Source organism: Saimiri boliviensis, chromosome 12 (genome assembly GCF_048565385.1).
Source record: "Saimiri boliviensis isolate mSaiBol1 chromosome 12, mSaiBol1.pri, whole genome shotgun sequence".
Classification (NCBI taxonomy): Eukaryota; Metazoa; Chordata; class Mammalia; order Primates; family Cebidae; genus Saimiri; species Saimiri boliviensis.
This window is the reverse complement of record NC_133460.1, coordinates 34,106,744-34,124,338: the sequence shown is the minus strand read 5'-3', so window position 1 is coordinate 34,124,338 and position 17,595 is coordinate 34,106,744. Positions and strand designations below refer to the sequence as shown.

General features: G+C 43.9%; 1 protein-coding gene across 3 annotated transcripts in view; it reads left to right on the top strand.

The window, feature by feature from the left end:
* The window catches only part of SNX29 (sorting nexin 29), a 596,746-nt gene that overhangs the window by 214,667 nt on the left and 364,484 nt on the right, over window positions 1-17,595 (top strand). For all 3 annotated transcript variants that reach the window (XM_074382212.1, XM_039477976.2, XM_074382213.1), the window contains exon 14: window positions 8,888-8,970. In XM_074382212.1, the coding sequence (XP_074238313.1) occupies window positions 8,888-8,970 (83 nt within the window). Of the gene's footprint in view, window positions 1-8,887; window positions 8,971-17,595 lie in introns of those variants that run through there.

Below are 17,595 nucleotides of genomic sequence, written 5' to 3'. Positions count from 1 at the left end.
TAGGTAGATGTTTCAGCTACTCTGGGAGCCCTGACAGCTGCAAGAGGAGGGGAGCAGGATGGGTCTAGTCTAGAGAGCATGGTGTATTGGGTAGTGGGGCAGCAGCCTGGGTAGAACCTGGGAGCAGCCTTTCCAAGGTGACGTTGGGGGGAAGGTACTCTGGAAGTCATCCTTTGCTTTCCCTCTTGCCCTGTTGCTCTCAGTGCTGGAGGCACTGGGTAGATGGGTTTATTCCTTTAGCCCTTATGATTGATCGTTTCACAAAGATGGTGTAGAGCACTGGGCCCCAAGCTTTTTGGCACCAGGGACTGGTTTCACAGAAGACAATTTTTCCATGGGGATGGGGTGTTGGAATGGTTTTGGGATAAAACAGTTGCACCTCAAATCATCAGGCATTAGATTTTCATACGGAGTATCCAGTCTAGATCTTGCATGCCCAGTTCACAATAGGGTTGGTGCTCCTGTGAGAATCTAAGGCTGCCGCTGATCTGACAGGAGGCACAGCTCAGGTGGTAATGCTTGCTCACTGCTTGCTCACCTCCTGCTGTATGCCCCATTCCTGACAGCCACAGTCGTCGGGGACCCCTGGTGTAGAGGACTGGTCTGGTTTCACTCTGAAGTCGCACTCTCTGGTCTGAATCCCAGCTCTGCCACTCATCAGCCTGCTATTTGCCAGGAACATTACTTAGCTCCTCTTTAGGTATCTCAGTCTACAGGCATCTAAAAAGCTTTGCTTACCCCTCTCCCCTTCTCTCCTCCCCCACGTGGTGCTGGACCAAGTGGTAGCTACTAGCATCATTGTTAAGGTGACAGTTACTTGAGGGTGTGTGGGTAAAAATGTTCTGTAAAGAGCAGTGCAAGACTGTGTGTTTGGCTCAGTGTAGCCATAGGCTGAAGCAGTTATGATGCCTTAGAAAAGGTGGAGGGGCGGGTGGTTGGAGTTGGCTTTTATTTTGCAGTGAACTTGAGCTTTGAAGACTTAGGCATGGCTGCAAACACCACAAAGCCAGGCGATTTGTGCCTCCCTTCCTGCCTTTTATTGGTGCCTGTTTTGTGACAGTACTCATGGTCTTGGTTAGCCTGGCCACTGGGCCACTTTCTTCTTCTAGTTGGGTGTGGTTATGGTTGATGTCTTCTAAGTACCTGCTAGGCAATAGATATGAGGTCCCCTCAAGCTGTGCTTTTATGTGTCTAGCGAAAGCATAATTCCCATAGGTATATCTTAGTGTGGTGTTTTGATGCTTGTGAATTACCAAATGTTCTTAACAGGTTCGTTAGTTTTGTTGTGAGTAATTTTCCCTTGAGTAGCGCTGTCTGAGGTGGCTGGTTGTTTACTCTGACATTGGGGCAGGCATAATTGCTTTGACTTACAAACATTAATTATTGCAGTCACTGGAAGCTATTTGAAAGGTACTTGTCACCTACTCAATGATTTGCTTTCATTCCCATGCTTTTAAAGAAATCTGCAGGGTAGCCAGCAGGCATGTTTGGGGCTGGGAGTGGGAGGGAGTTGGCAAGGCTTTCCAGAATTGGACAGGTGAATATTGGAATACTTCTCTCCATTTCCACTGCTACCACTTCAGTCCTTTCAGTTCTGGCCACCATCGTTTTTTGCCTGGATGACTATAATAGCCTCCTGTCTTCCAGCTTCTTCTGTTGCCACCTCTGACTCCTTTTCCACATAGCATATCTGCATTCCCCTGATTAATACCTTTTTAATAGATTTTTTTTTTTTTGGCTTGTGAATTACAGTATTGTTCTGTTGCCCAGGCTACAGTGCAGTAGTGATCACAGCTCACTGCAGCCTACAACTCCTGTGTTCATGTGATCCTCCTGCCTCAGCCTACTGAGAAACTGGGACTACAGGCACATGACACCATGTCTGGCTAATTTTTAAATATATTTCATTTATTTTTTTGAGACAAGGTTTCACTTTCACCCAGGCTGGTGTACGGTGGTATGATCACTGCTCATTGCAGCCTCAACCTCCTAGGCTCAAGTAATTCTTCTACCTCAGCCTCCCCAGTTGCTGGGATTACAAGTGAACACCACTGTGCCTGGCTAATTAAAAAAATTTTTTAATAGTGATGTTGTCTTGCTATATTGCCCAGGCTGGTCTCAACCTCATAGGCTCAGGTGATCCTCCTGCTTCAGTGTCCGTAAATGTTGGGATTACAGGCATGAGCCACTATGCCCAAAACATTTAGCATGATGTTTTTGGAGTTTCATCCAAGTTGTTGCATATATCAATAGTGCGTTCCTTTTTATTGATGAGTGGATATTCTATTAACTTAAATTCCATTACAGGAGTTTATAATTCCATTACAGGAGTTTGAGACAGACCTAAACAACATGTCAAAACCCCATCTCTACTAAAAATACGAAACTTAGCTGGGCCTGGTGGCGGGTGCCTGTAATCTCAGCTATTTGGGAGGCTCAGGCAGGACAATCACTTGAACCCAGGAGGTGGAGGTTGCAGTGAGCTGAGATTAAGCCACTGCACTCCAGCCTGGGCAACAAGAGTGAAACTGCATCTACCCCCACCACCACCACCACCAAAAAAAAAAAAGCTTTCACAAAGCATATCCAGTTAAATTTTTTTTTCTATTATGGAAGATGGTTTTAGTATTATTTCTTAGAACTCTTCCTTGTGTAACTCAGGTTAGGTATAATTTTCTCTGAAATTTTCTTCTAAACTTTTTATAGTTTTAAATTATTTTACATTTGTTTGTGGTCCAATTTTAATCAGTATTTGTATGAAGTATGAGGTCTCGGTTGAAATGTATTTTTCTTGTGTGTATGAATGTCTTGTTCCAAAATCATGTGTGGAAAAGACTGTCCTTTCTCCAGAAGTGCCTTCCTACCTTTGTGACATTGCTTACTGTGTGTGTGTGCGTTTATTTCCCTGATTCCTTGTTCTGTCTTGTTGGTGTGTGTCTGTTATTTTGCCTATATGACATTGGCTTGAAGGCTCTAGCTTTACAGGAAGTCTTAAAAGTGGGCAGTATGAGTCTTCCTGCTTTGTGCTGCTTTTCCAAAAATGATTTTGGCCTGTTTTCGTTTCTTTGTCTTTCCATATGAATGTCGCAGTTGGCTAGTCTATAAAAAATCCTATTGGGATTTAGATTGGGCTTGCATTAAATTTATAGATCAACTTGGGGATAATTGATACCTTCTAAGCCATGAACCTGGTATTTCCAGGTGTTTAGCTCTTTTTTGATTTCTTAGGTTAGCATTTTACAGTTTTCAGCATGTAGGTCTTGGCCACATTTCATTACGTTTCTATGAATTTGTTTCATTTTTTGGAGCTATTATAAATGATTCTTTTTAAAAGTAATTTCTCTTCTAATTGTTCATTGGTAATGTTTAGAAATACAGTTAATATTCACATTTGACGCTGCATTCTATGATGTTGAAAACCTCGGTTATTCCGTGACCATTTTTATTAATTCTTGGGATATCCTGTGCAGACAGTCATGTCATTTGTGAACAGGGAAAGTTTTAGTTCTTCCTTTCTAAGCTGTATAGGTTTTTTTTGGGTGAGAAGGGCCTTATTTACTCGTCTAGAATCTATTGTGCTGAATAGGAGTGGTGAGGGAAGAATTGCTTGATTTGTTCTCAGTCTTCGGGGAACATATTCAGCCTTTCATCATTATGTGTGATGTGACTGTAGGATTTGGGGGTGGGTATTTCTTTTTCCTTTTTTAAAAGAAATACCCACCCACAAATCCTATAGTCAGACACACTTGGCTCACTGCAACATCCACCTCCTGAGTTGAACCAGTTCTTGTGCCTCAGCCTCCCGAGCAGCTGGGATTATAGGCGTGCACCACCCTGCCTAGCTCATTTTTGTATTTTTAGTAGTGACAGGGTTTGACCATGTTGGCCAGGCTGGTCTCGAACTGTTGAACTCAGGTAATCCACCCACCTGAGCCTTCCAAAATGCTGGGATTACAGGCATGAGTCACTGCCCCTGGCCTAGGGGTGGGTATTTCTAATCTTACCCTCAATACATTTTAAAAAATACTTTGTTGGAAAATTAAGTAAAAATTTCCTATTTTATCATATAGAAATGAGCATTGTTAACATTATGATCTCTGTTTCCAGTGCAAACATATACCTCTAAATAGGTATAAGGAGTTATAGTAAATATACTTTGTACTCTGATGCATTCAGTTAATGGTATATCAGTCTATTATAAATGTTCATCCCTGGGGATAAACATGCTTATTTATCATAACTTTGACAGTCCCATAGCATCCTATTAGAGGAGGATGTGCCGTAACTTTTCCACCCACTCCCACATTATCAGGCAAATAATTTGTAACCAGTGTCTTTTATATTCACAACATCCTCATGCATATGTTTTAAGACTTCTCTTTCTTTTCTGAGTACAGTTTGCTAAAAGTAGATTGCTGGGTCAGAAGGTATACAGTTTTTGAGGCTGTTGATTCATATTTTCTAAAGCTCACCTGTGGCTACTGCTTACATATATGAGGGGGTTGGAAGCAGAGGCTTGAGCTCCATAACTTGGGGGAAGTTCTTAGCATCTGTTAGCAAAGCTACGTGGTCCAGAGGATCCTGTTGACGGCTGCACAGGAGTCTTAACCACCCAAGAGATTGTGCAGACCTGTGGTCTTCCTTGCTTATCTTGTTTCTGTCTTGTTGAGGCTGACAGGCTTCGGGGGACATAGTTGTGTTGCGATTGGCTCAGCCATTATTTCTGTATCTCTTTGACACATGCTCAGAAGGTTTCTGAGGACTTTCATAGGTCAAATGCATTTAATTATCTGATCAATTTCATGATCTCAGGAGGTGTCACATGAAAAGGCATTTTTATTTGATCATAATGGAGACCTATGTAGTGATAAGACCAGTAAGGTCTGTGTGATTTCTGTCTACAAATTCAAGTCCTGTCGGTTGCAAATTAGTCATTTAAATTCTGGGAATTATTTTCTTGGGATGGTAGCACACTAAGTTAAAAAAAAAAAAAAAAAAAAAAACCTGCTAGGGTGAGGGCAAAGCTCTCTGGTTTGCTGTGCTTCTGCTCCCTCTCCCTGTATCTCAGGCCTGGTTTGTTTTACTCATTGGCATATCCTGTCTGACTGCTGTGGGTCTTCAAATCTGTGTTCCATCCTAAGAGATGCTCTATGGCAAAGGAATCTCAGGAGCAAAAGTTACGCAACAGTGGCATGGATAGAATTATACACACTGTGCCCTGGTCCATTTCCTGGTTGTGATATTGCCCTGTAGTTACATAAGATAAACCTTTGGGGGAAACTGCGCCAAGGGTATGCAAGACCTCTTGGTATGATCTCTGTTACTTCCTTTGAACCTGACAGTTGTTTCAAAATAAAAATGAAAAAACGAGGCCAGGTGCAGTAGCTCATGCCTGTAATCCCAGCATCTTGGGAGGCTAAGATGGGTGGATCGCTTGAGGCCAAGAGTTCCAGATGAGCTTTGGCAACGTAGGGAGATCCTGTCTCTACAAAAAAATATTAAAGAATTAGTTGGGCATGGTAACATAGCCTGGTAGTCCCAGTTACTCAGGAGGCTGGGCCCAGGAGGCTGAGGCTGCAGTAGGCCATAATCGTGCCACTCTACTCCAGCCTGGGAAACAGAGCAAGACCCTGTCTCAAAGCCCCCCTCAAACCCAGCAAGATTTAGTACATTCTGGGGGTCAGAGCCAGAGCCAGTTTCCCCTGGAAGTGGTCAGCATGCCAGCCAGATGTTTGAGTTTCATTCAGAGGGATTTCGGTGGTCCAGAGACCTGAGAGTGTTAATTTCTCACAAAGTCAAACAATTTTGCTGGTACAAAGTTGGCTGGGGTGAATTTGTGGCTCCCGAAGTTGTCCATCCAGTGGCTGGTTTGTCATCCTTTTGATTTATGTCTGATTTGTTTTAGAAATCTTGGCTTCATTGTGTTAGGTTTTTTTTTTTTTTTTTTTCTTTTTAGGTGGAGCCTCCTTCTGTTGCCCAGGCTGGAGTGCTGTGGTATGATCTCAGCTCACTGCAGCCTCCGCCTCCTGTGTTCAAGGTGATTCTTCTGCCTCAGCCTCCAAGTAGCTGGGATTACAGATGCGCAACACAATGCCCTGCTAATTTTTATATTTTCAGTAGAGACAGGGTTTCACCATGTTGGCCAGGCTGATCTTCAACTCCTGACCTCAAGTGATTTGCTTGCCTCAGCCTCCCAAAGTGCTGGGATTACAGGTGTGAGCCACTGCACCCACCCAGGTGTGATTTTTAGATGGATTCTTAACACACTATTAAAAGATTTCTTCAAAATAGTAGAAAAGCAGCTATTTGAAGCATTTTAGTGCTGGTCACAGAGTTGAAATTGAACAGGGAAGCTGAGGATCAGCCTGACTACTATAAGCAAGTGACAGGAGATCTGGCCGCCAGACATTGACATGGCTTGTGTTGGTCATGGGGCCTCTCGGAAAATGTTCTTCCATGAACTATGGTTTAGAAATGTGTATAAATTGCTTTCTTTCCCTTGTTTTAAGATATGTGACTTAAATTCACATGTGGAGACTGGGGGCAGGCTGGGCTGCGGGATGATGGCTAAAGGAATCCTAGAAAACATGCTTTATAGTTTGGTGGCTCAAGCCTGTAATGCCAGCACTTGGGCAGGCTGAGGTGGGTGGATCATTTGAGGTCAGGAGTTCGAGACCAGCCTGGCCAACGTGGCGTAACTCTGTCTCTATTAAAAATACAAAAATTAGACAGACATGGTGGTATGTGCCTGTAATCTCAGCTGCTCGGGTTGCTGAGGCAGTAGAATTGCTTGAACTCGGGAGGCTGAGGTTGCAGTGAGCCAAGATCACCTCACTGCACTCTAGCCTGGGCGACAGAGTGAGACTCTGTCTCAGAAACAGACAAACAAAAAACCATGCTCTACAATCCCCATCAGGGAAGATTTTCTCTCATAAACGTTTTGAGGGCTTGTTACTTAGTTTCAAACATTTGCTATTCATGTCACAGATGGAAGAAGTGCAAACACCTGTGGAGGCATCCATGACAGGCTTTGTCTAGGATGAGGGGATAACTAAGGGACTCCCTTGTGGCTTACTTTCTCCAGAGCTTCGGAGACGAAGATAGAGTTCTAAGGTCTATAGTAGTGTCTGAGTTTGATTCTGATGTTTTTATCTGCCAAAATACAGCACAGAGAAGCAAAATACAAAGAAAATGCTGTCGTCGTGGGCTGAGATGTAGTCAGATGCATGGAAAACAGACACTCAGCCCCAGGGATGAGCAGTCTCAAGTTTTTCAACTAAGTCAGTGTTTGGTGTATCTATACCAGTATGTGGTATTTCCATTCGTAGATAGACCGAGAGGCTTACTGTGGTGCATTATTACATGACACAACTTAGTCTCAGAAAAATTGATAATATTCTGTCTTAGAAGCTCTGAATGTATTGGATTGATAGTGATTGTCAGAGCATGGAGGAATGCCTGAAAGGAATATGCTAGGTTTTTACCATTGGTTACCATGGGGAAATGTTGAAGGGAACAGTAAGCAAGGGAAAAAAAAGCCTCAAACATTGTGTGAATACACAAAGTAAATCAATGTGAAGAATGTTTAATCTCCGTAAAATTATTTAGGATGTGTGTGTGTGCACCTAGAGAAATAATAGGATGGATATAAAAATGTTAATGGGGTTTATTTCAAGGCATTGGGGTCTTCGCATATTTTTGCCTATCTTCTTAAATGTGTTCTGATTGGGTATTTTGCAATGAGCATTTTTATTTTTATTATCACAGAAGAAACCCAGTCTTCAGCTCTTTTCAGTGCAAGGAAGGAAAAAATATTATAGCACATTCAAAGGCACTCAGGCTGAAGACCTGAGTTGTAGGGGGTGGAGGCAGAAATAGAAAATGTGGAAGAGGTACTTCCCTCTGGTAGAGCTGGTCGGGAACCAAGTCTGAATCTTAAAGAAGATGGCACAAAGTCCTCACCTGGGGGCAGGGAGACCTGGGTTCAGATCTTACTAGTGTGTTTTACTGGCGTCCTTGGTCAGAAACCTTACTCAACCAACTCCTGTCCTGTAAAATGCGGATAATACTGCAGGTCATTGTGCATTTTTCTACTCAATGAAGCATCTTTCCACTGAATGACAAATGAATGGACGATTGAATGGATGGATGCACGCTTGATTCAGAGAGACATATGTAAAGTCTAAATACTCAACAAATGGGTTTTTTCCCCATTGATCCTCACATTCTGTTGTCAGCCAGTGTACCTGGGAAGTGAATTCAGTAGGTGGGGGTCCTGTCATAGCCTGGGTTCGGTGCTCCTTGGTATAATCTTATATGGGGATGGACGTGGACTTGGTCAAACTGCTTCTCCTTATGCCTCATTTTCCTTATTTGTAAAATGAAGGTTGTGTTAGTGCCTTGGAAGGATTCAAGGAGATACCATACAAACACGACATGACTCCTGGCAGATAATAAATGTTTACTACATGTCACAGTTGATAAAAAGATTAAGAGCATTCCCTAGGGTGAATGTATAGTGCTCAGTACATGCTTTTGTAAACGGAGAGAAGACTAGAGTTCCTGACACTGAATAAACACCTGATAGATGGGTAGTTTCAAACAGCCTAAGCACAGCCTGTGTCCATGTTCTGAATTTGTGGACACTGAAACCAACTGGTGCTTACCTGTCTCGTGAAAGAACAGTTCTTAAAGGCATTCTGCAAACATGCCCTCGGTAACACAGCCTTCTCCTGTGATGATCTTTAAACCATGAGAATATATTAACGTTAAAAACATGCACATTTTGTTTTTCTTTACACAGATTTACAGCCCACCTTCTCCCCTTGCCGAGGGACCACGTTGTCACTTTTTAAATGTATATCTTTTAACATTTTTCTACCTGCAGGGAAAACGAGGTACTCAAAGTCCAGCTGAAGAAGTATGTGGGAGCTGTCCAGATGCTGAAAAGAGAAGGTCAAGCAGCTGAAGGTGAGGGGAAACCTGAGTCCGGGTTGGGAGGGGCTGGGCTTTTTTATGAACACCCCTACCAGGCAAGCAGTAGACATTGAACATGTGATGAGTGCATTTGTGGATGGATTAGAATAATGGTGCTGCTCAGGATTCCAGAAAATTAATCAGGTGGAAAAACCGATGCATATTCCTGCAACATGTGTGACTAATATTGTAAGACCCATTTGCTAGACTATTAGTGACAGTTGTATTGATTTATGTACTGAGGGAATTTTATGTCCAGAGTCTTGAGACAGTTGCGTGACCGTGAACTTTGTGGTATGATGAAGTCACAGCAGACTGTAAGTGCAAGCAACAGAAAGCCAAGATGGTAGATAACGATAGCGGTGGACTTAGGCTGATCACATTCCAATCCCAGCTCTACTTAAGTTTTCTAATCTCTCTGCACCTCAGTTTTTTCATCTGTACAAAGAGGTTGGTTGACAATGCTTTCCTCATGAGGCAGTTCATTTGGACATCTTAGCATAATGCCTACCACAGTATAAGTGTTGGATAAATTTTAGCTGTTGTTATTTTTACTATTAATCAGAAATTCCAGTAGACAGAAGAACAATCATGATGATCTCAGCAAATGAGGTAGGGCCGTGTACTGCTTCTAAAATCTCCTAAAATATTTCTCAGGGCCGCCTGAAGAAAAGATTTTAAACTCTGGCTGATGTGTTTTGCCAAAAGGCCATAACAGAATTTCCTTAAAGACAAGTTCATAGAGTGTGGCTGTTTTAACAAATGGTGGGATTCCACTTTCACAGATTTTTTTTTTTGGAGACAGAGTCTTACTCTGCTGCTCAGGATGGACTACAGTGATGCAATCTCAGGTCACTGCATCATCTGCCTCTCAGGTTCAAGCAGTTCTCCTGCCTCAGCCTCCCAAGTAGCTGGGATTACAGCTGTCTGCCACCACACCCAGCTAATTTTTGTATTTTTAGTAGAGATGGGGTATCACCATGTTGGCCAGGCTGGTCTTGAACTACTGATCTCAGGTGATCCACCTGCCTCGGCCTCCCAAGGTGCTGGGATTACAGATGTGAGCTACCACACCTGGTCGACATGTTTTCAGAGTCAACCAAACTGAATTCATGTTCACATGACTGCCTGGCCACTTGGAATTCTTTTCTTGTATGTACCAGCACATCACAACAGTGTCATAAAGGTGTTCTGAGGGTTTTCCAAAACAATGAATGTAGAGTTTCTGGTATGGTACCTGTCGCATAATAAATGGTTGTTATTTTTCTGTGTGATGGAGACAGGATAGGATTGGAATCTGGCTATGGCTTATTTAGTAGTAGAATAAAGAATGTTTCTGAAGCTTGTGTATTTCTTTTGGTTCCCATTTGATCGGTTGGGATCAGCTTATTGGTGATACTATTTTATAACATGCCTTGCTTCATTCATACTTTGTGTATCTGTGGTTTCTGGGGGTTATCAGTGCAGAATTAATCCTCTTTCTCTGTGGGCTCATGCCCTTTTTATACAGATACTGATTAGGCCCTGAATTCATTTCATTATACAGAATTATTTATATGTTGGTCTTCCAAGTGTTTATATCTCATCTGTTTCCCCAGCAACTGGCTTTTTAGTCATTCATTACATGTTTTGAATGAGTACTATTTGTCTGGCCCTTTTACCCTTTCCAGGCAAGTTCAAATGCATTCTGATTTGACTCAGTAACCTTGTGATGAGTAGGTATTTTTCCATTATTTTAAAGTTTGTTATTAGAGGCTTAGGAGAGCTTAAGGGGCTGGTACATGTATCTGTGGAGGAAATGAATTCAGGCATTTTTCTCCAAACCTCTGATTCTTTGCATTATAAAGTTTTTTTTTTTTAACTTTACTGTGCAGGGGAATTACCTGCGGAGCCCATTAAATATGCCTCTTTCCAGGACCCTGCCTCTGGGAGTTACTCCAGTGGATTTAGGATGAGGCCCTAGATTAGCACATCTAGATATATGACTCCAATGCAGGTGACCTGTGGACAGCACCACCACTTTTTGTGAAATCTGCATGTTACTTACACAGAACTTGGATTCAATACAGGACAAAGTTGGGTTAAAAAGAAACACCACTGCGCTTGCTTTTGATTTGAAAACCTCATTGGTACACAGTGCATTTCTAAGTAGGAAAATATTGAGCAGGTTTCTCCCCAAATGGGCCTATGGAACCTACAGTGTACAGAATGGTTTTTCATGGCAGCTGAAGATCCATTTCCGCAGACCCATCCTGAGTGCCCTGAGCCACAGCTGGGTATGAGCCATTTTAGGATGTAGTTAAAACAGCTCTGACATAGATTAGAGCCGAGGTGGTTACGTACGTACCGCAACTGCACCCAGCAGCATCTCTTACTATTCTTTCTCTTACCTTGTAATTCAAGACCGTGTCACCTTCTCTGTGAGTTCTCCTTCAGTGGAAGGTTTCTAGGAAAACCCTCAAGTGTGGACATGTACCTGTATTTCATTGTTGCTTCTGTAAGTCCTGCAATTTAGTCTTTCTCTCACTTTAAATATTAGCACCAGCTGTGTGCCCGGCACACAGCCTTATTAAAAGACAACTCTTTGAAAAATTGCCCACTGGCTTCAATAGTTTATTGTCTAACTTCAACTGATGTCATCTATTACCCAAAGAAATTGGGACTCACTCCTCAGCCCCAGCTAGTTACTGCCTCTGTTTGTTGAAAGCCGTTGAGTGTGTATTGGCCAGGCTGTGGTGGCTCCTCATGTTTGGGAGTTGGAGGAGCCAGGGGCAGAGAGTGGTTGGAGAGGGGGTAGATCTTTCTCCATCTATGATTTCCTTGGTTCCCAGGGTTGGGGTCTAGCTTCTTAAACTCTGGGTGGGAACTTAGATGCACTTTCTGTAATATAAACCTTTTAGTTTGAGGATATATAAAGATTGTTTTTGTCTTTCAGAAATAAGTTGTTTATGACATTGTGAGCTGTCAGTAGGGAAAAGAGTGAACAGCCATTTAAGCCCCAAATGCCTTCTGGGTTGAAGAGATTGCTGAGTGCTATTCAGCGGAGACCACCTGCATTATTACATTCTTATGGAAAACGCCTCCAGGATTTAAACAAAACAACTTAAAATGAACTTTTAGAATAGACATTGACAATCTTTAATTTTACAAATTTCAGATTCCCTCTCTCTCTCTTTTTTTTTTTTTGGAAGCCTGATCTAGTCCCTCAAAGAAAATAATTATTTAAGTAGCAAAATGAGGACTGGAATTTGGGTACCTTCATTACATAATGGAAAGAGTTTCTCCCCCACAGTGTGGTCCAGAAGTGAGGTTGATTTATTTGCCTCTCAAGTGCTGTTTTTCCTTGGTGATGTCAGATTTGCCAAAAGCTGAGACCTTTATTTGTGCTTTTGTGTGTCTCTCACCTTAGGGCAGGTTGTCCTGGTGTTCTTCCTTCAGGGTTAGAACCTTGGTGTAAGGGCTGCCATATCCATGAGGAACTTGCCTGGCAGTTCCACTTCCATTGTAACTCTTACTGGTCATTTGATCAATTCTGTTGTTAATGGTATTGTACACCCTCTCTCTTCTCCAATGTAGGGAAGTTTCACTTACGGAGAGAGAGAGCAGGAGATCACTGTGAAAAGTCATGCTTTCATTTTGGGCTTATTGCTGAAATTTCAAAACAAGATGTTTGCAAGTTGGCTTCCTGCTGGCAGAGGCACCTTGGCAGCTCCCTGAGGGGTCTGGGGAGAGCAGGTGCATCAGTTCAACCTTAGGGCTGTGTGGACAAGACAGGCTTATTAGGAGTGGACTCAATTAGCCAAGCGCACAGACAGTGATAGACACCAGAATACTTGGCTCAACACTAGTGAGACACAGGGCTATTGGGTAGACCAGAAACCGTGTCCTCTCTCGCTGATATTCTTGGGAAGCTGGAGCCTCACCTGTTGGTACTTGGAGAGTTGGAAAGGAGGAAGTATGGGGTGGTTCAGATGTTTAGTGGCATTGGACCTGATGGAAGTGTGCCCAGCACTTGGAACAGGAAAGGTCTTTGGACGCTGGCAGGCTCTCACTTGGAGAGCCAGTTTCTGCTCTTTATACCGCCTTTTTCCTTTAAAAATTCATTCATTCATTCATTCATTCTTCTGCTCTTTACCAGGCCTTTTTCCTTTAAAAATTCCTTCCTCCCTTCCTCTCTCCCTATCTCTTTCCCCTCTTTCCCCCTTCCCCACTTCTCCCCCATTCCGTGGAATAGAGCCTTTTCTTTTTCAAGATCGTGGATTATTAGAGAGCCCTGAGTAGCGCCAGTTCTGCCGGATGTCATTTGGCATTGAGGGATCAAGGATGGCTGTTACATGAGATGCTTATATGTTCTGTTCTTATCATATAACAAGTGGTCAGCAAATTGTTACTTTGTTTTAATGTGTAATCATGGTTCTTCTGTTTCCCCCTCAAGTTCTCTGTCAGAAATAGATGCAGGAATTAGACTAATGTGATCAAAGTAACATTTTCATTACTGGCAGTCGATTGGAGACTCGGGCTTGACTTTAGAACACTGATTTCCATAACTAGACCCGGGAATCTCTCCTGTGAGGTGTCAGTGGATCTTCAGAATTACTTCTCACTCATTCAGGACCTAAGGGGAGAGAGTCCATGGGGGCGTTTTAACTTTTTTTCCTTTTTTTGAGACAGAGTCTTGCTCTGTTGCCCAGGCTGGATTGCAGTGGCATGATCTTGGCTCACTGCAACCTCTGCCTCCCAGGTTCCAGTGATTCTCTTGCCTTAGCCTCTGGAGTAGCTAGGATTACAGGCACATGCCATCATACCCAGCTAATTTTTGTATTTTTAGTAGAGATGAGGTTTCGCCATGTTTGGCATGCTGGTCTCACCCTCCTGACCTCAGGTGATCTGCCTGCCTCAGCCTCCCAAAGTACTGGGATTACAGGTGTGATCCACCATGCCTGGCCTGACCCTGTCTCTTAAAAAAAAAAAAAAAAGAAGGAAATAGAACCAGTCGTTACTCATTTATTTCTGCATTTATGGAGAGGCTTGTACTCCTAGGTTGCAAAAAAGGGAAAACAAAACAAAACCGATGTTGGCCTTCTGCCATCCTGAACTTTACATAATAAATACACATTGTCTTACGGTTGCCAGGTTTGTGGTAATTAGTTATAGCAGCAATGGGAGACTAATGCACACAGTGAAACAGAGCTATTAATTTTATCTTAGATGGATGTGGATGTCATTTTCATTTCATCATCATCCTTTGGAGATTGTGGTGGGAGGCTGATGTTATAAAGATCAGGATTTTTTGGTCAGAAGTCCCTGGGTGGACACACTTGGTGCCTCTGAGGAGAGCCCTGGCTTCTGGTTTGTAGCCACACCTGGGTTGGGAACCTTTTCTATCCCCTGCCCCATGCGTTGTCTGCTTTTCTGGCCAGGGGAAGCCCTTGCCCCATTTGTGCACTTACCCATCTTGGATTGCTGATGACAGCCCTGGTGGCCAGCACCCTCTAGATATTGGAGGTGATGTCTTTGAAGTTGGGTAGTTTGGCCCACAGTTAGGTGGACGTTGGTGTCATTCTTTGGGTGTGGTCAGTGGTTGGATTTGCAGCTGAGAGGCTGAGTTAGGTGGACGTTGGTGTCATTCTTTGGGTGTGTCAGTGGTTGGATTTGCAGCTGAGAGGCTGGTTACTCTGATTTTCCCACAGCAAGGGTGTTCCTGTGGAGGTCTTTGCTGCAGAATGGAACCATGCTAGGTGGTGGTCTTCTCCTGGACTCTTCCCAGGAGCATTTGTCTGACAATGTACTCTATGTATTAAAGAAGAAATCCTCCTGCTGGGGTTGCCACACAGACTCCAGAGAGACAGGGGTCTGTCCATGTCACATGGCTTGAGTGACTTCCCCATCCCCTGTGGGTAGTGGACATCTGTGTCCTCTGTGCGTGCTCCACTTTTCACTTGACCAGCATCCTCACTCACTGTCGGTCCCTGCACTCAACCTCAGCTGGCTGGCTCTGGCTAGATCTCAGGGCTTTAGGACACAATCAACAAGAATTCTTTCTTTCCTGTTGAGCTTGAAGACGGGCTACTGTAGTCAGCTTGTCTCCACATGGAGCTTGGGAATGAGGCCATCACACAGAAAGAGCAGCTGAGCTGAGAGGCAGAGAGAAAGTAAGCTCTGATCCTGTCTTTAGGGCCCCTGAATCCAGCTGTGCCTGACATGACAGTCCCACCCTGGACTTTTTGGTAATATGAGCAGTCATTTCGCCAGCCTCCCCTGTTCTATTGTCAAGCTTGATTAGATTTCTATAGCTCATGTGTTCCATGGCAAATTATTACCTCTTTTCTGGATACAGACCCATCCATCCTTGTAAAGGGTGATTATTTCTGTGGAACTGTCTTTCCAAGTACACAGTGTTTGCTCCTGTGCTGTAAGGCTCTTCCTCCCACCTCCCCTGTTACTGGATACTGCACTGTCATAACCATTCCTGGCCACTGTAGCATAGTCCTGTTTTGTAGTGATGGATTTTAAAGCCATGAGCTCTCCTCGGCATCCCCACTTAATTAATCTGCAGTCAGCCCAGGGAGAGAGGGAGGAGAAATAGACCATTGCTGGTGGCCATCAAAATAATCAGCAGTCAGGGCAGGAGACTGAGTGGGAGGAACTTGACAGATGAGGGGGCTTTGGGAACAATTTAAAAAGTTTGTTCTCAGAAACAAAAGAAGTAAAAACTTGGGAAGTCATCAGCCTGTCTGGTGTGCTGTGTCTTTGCTGTGTGGTGTGCTCAGCGGTCCCCACGCCACACCTTCATGTGGCTTGTGCTCTGACTGGGGTTCCAGTTCCCCTGGGGTGAGCTCAGTGATCCCCATACCACAGCCGCATATGCTTTGTGCTCTGGCGGGGGTGTAAGTTTCCCGGGGTGAGCTTAGTGATCTCTGATTTCACGTCTGCATATGCTTTGTGTTCTTCCTGGGGTGTCAGTTTTCCTGGAGTGCACCCAGCAATCCCTGCTCCACATCCACGTGTGTGTCGTGCTCTGGCTGGGGTGTTAGTTTCCCTGGGCTTCCAAAGAATGGGGCAGGGCAGTTTAGAAGCCTGATTGATTGAAGATGGATATCATGGGCTAGATGATTCTCAGAGACTACAGTGTTTCAGGGGAGCTTGCAGCATAACTTTTTATTCTTTTTTCTGAACCGTTGCAGGCTTCAGGGCATCCCCACTTGCATGGCCTGCTGTTTCCACCCACATTGTGCACAGAGGCAAAGATGTCTTTGTTTGAGGCAGTCTTCTTTGGTTGCAAGGAATAGCAAGCCACAAAAGCTGGCTGGCTGGTGTGTGTCTGTGTGTGTGTGTGTGTGTGTGTGTGTGTGTGTGTGTATCCAGTGGAATAAACATGGAACCTCATAAATCCCTTCACTCTTCTGTTGACCGTTCATGGTTTTCCAGTCCTGACTTATTGATGATGGCCTTCAGTGCCTGTGATCTGGCTCTTCCCTAAGTTCCAACCTCATCTCCCACCACCCTCTGCCTTGCTGTCTGCAGCCCAGCCACAGTGACCTTTAGGCTGATCCTCCAACACGCCAGGCTGGTTCCTGCCTCAGGCCCTTTGCATGTGCTGCCCCTCTGTGGGGATGCTCTTCCCTGATCTCTGCATGGCTGGTTCCACCTTGCCATGCAGGTCTCCGCTCAGGTGCCACCTCCTCCTGACTGCCCTGTTTTACCTTGTGCCGCCTCCCTCATTCCATCTCTGTCTTTTATCTTCATCACAGCACTTAGCAGGCCCTCAGCGTATCTTGGTCATTAATTTTCTTGCTTTTTTTCTTCCCTGAGTTCTACCTTCCAGTGTATAGTCCACAAGAGCAGGGATTTTGCATGTCTTTTCCCTGCTGTGTTGAAAGTGCCTGCACAGTGCTGCCATGGTATGTGTTCCATAAGTGTTTATAACATAAATGAATACAAATCAAATAGGGGCTGTTGGCTGTTGTTGGAGCTCATGGCCTTTAATTGATTCCAGCTCCATTGCAGCTGCGGAGAGCCTAGTAGTAGACTAATTCATAGATCTTCATTCTAGTGCCACCCAAATAATGTGGGGCACCCCCATGTAACTGTGTTTTTCAGTTGCGCCTCTAGCTGGATTCACCTGGTCATGCGTGGCTTTTGCTTCTAGTGACCATGGTTAGGATTTCACCTTGACCCTGCCCTCGTTGCATTGTTTAGAGCTCTTGTGATGACAAGAGTCATAAAAACTGATTTAATCTGTCTTAAGCAAATAAGAGAGAAGTTGAGAAGGTTCTACCTTCAGGGATGGTTTGATCCAGGGACTCAAACAATATCATGAGAAGTTATTTTCTTCCTTTCTTCAGTTTCTCAGCTCTGTTATTTTTTCATTGTTGGGAATGATATACTGGTAAATGTTTAACAGCTAACTCTCTGGGGAAAAAAAATAAAAAAAAAGCCCTGGTTTAGAATGTTTGCAGATTTCCATGGTGTAAATCCTCCTGCTGTGTCTGATTTCAAACTGCCAACATGATATCACTGTCTGCAGTGTTAGGAAGAGACACACACAGTGAGCTCCCATGAGTCAGCTCACAGGAGCCGCCATACCTCACTGTGTGCTGGCCGCCTTCTCAGCCAGGT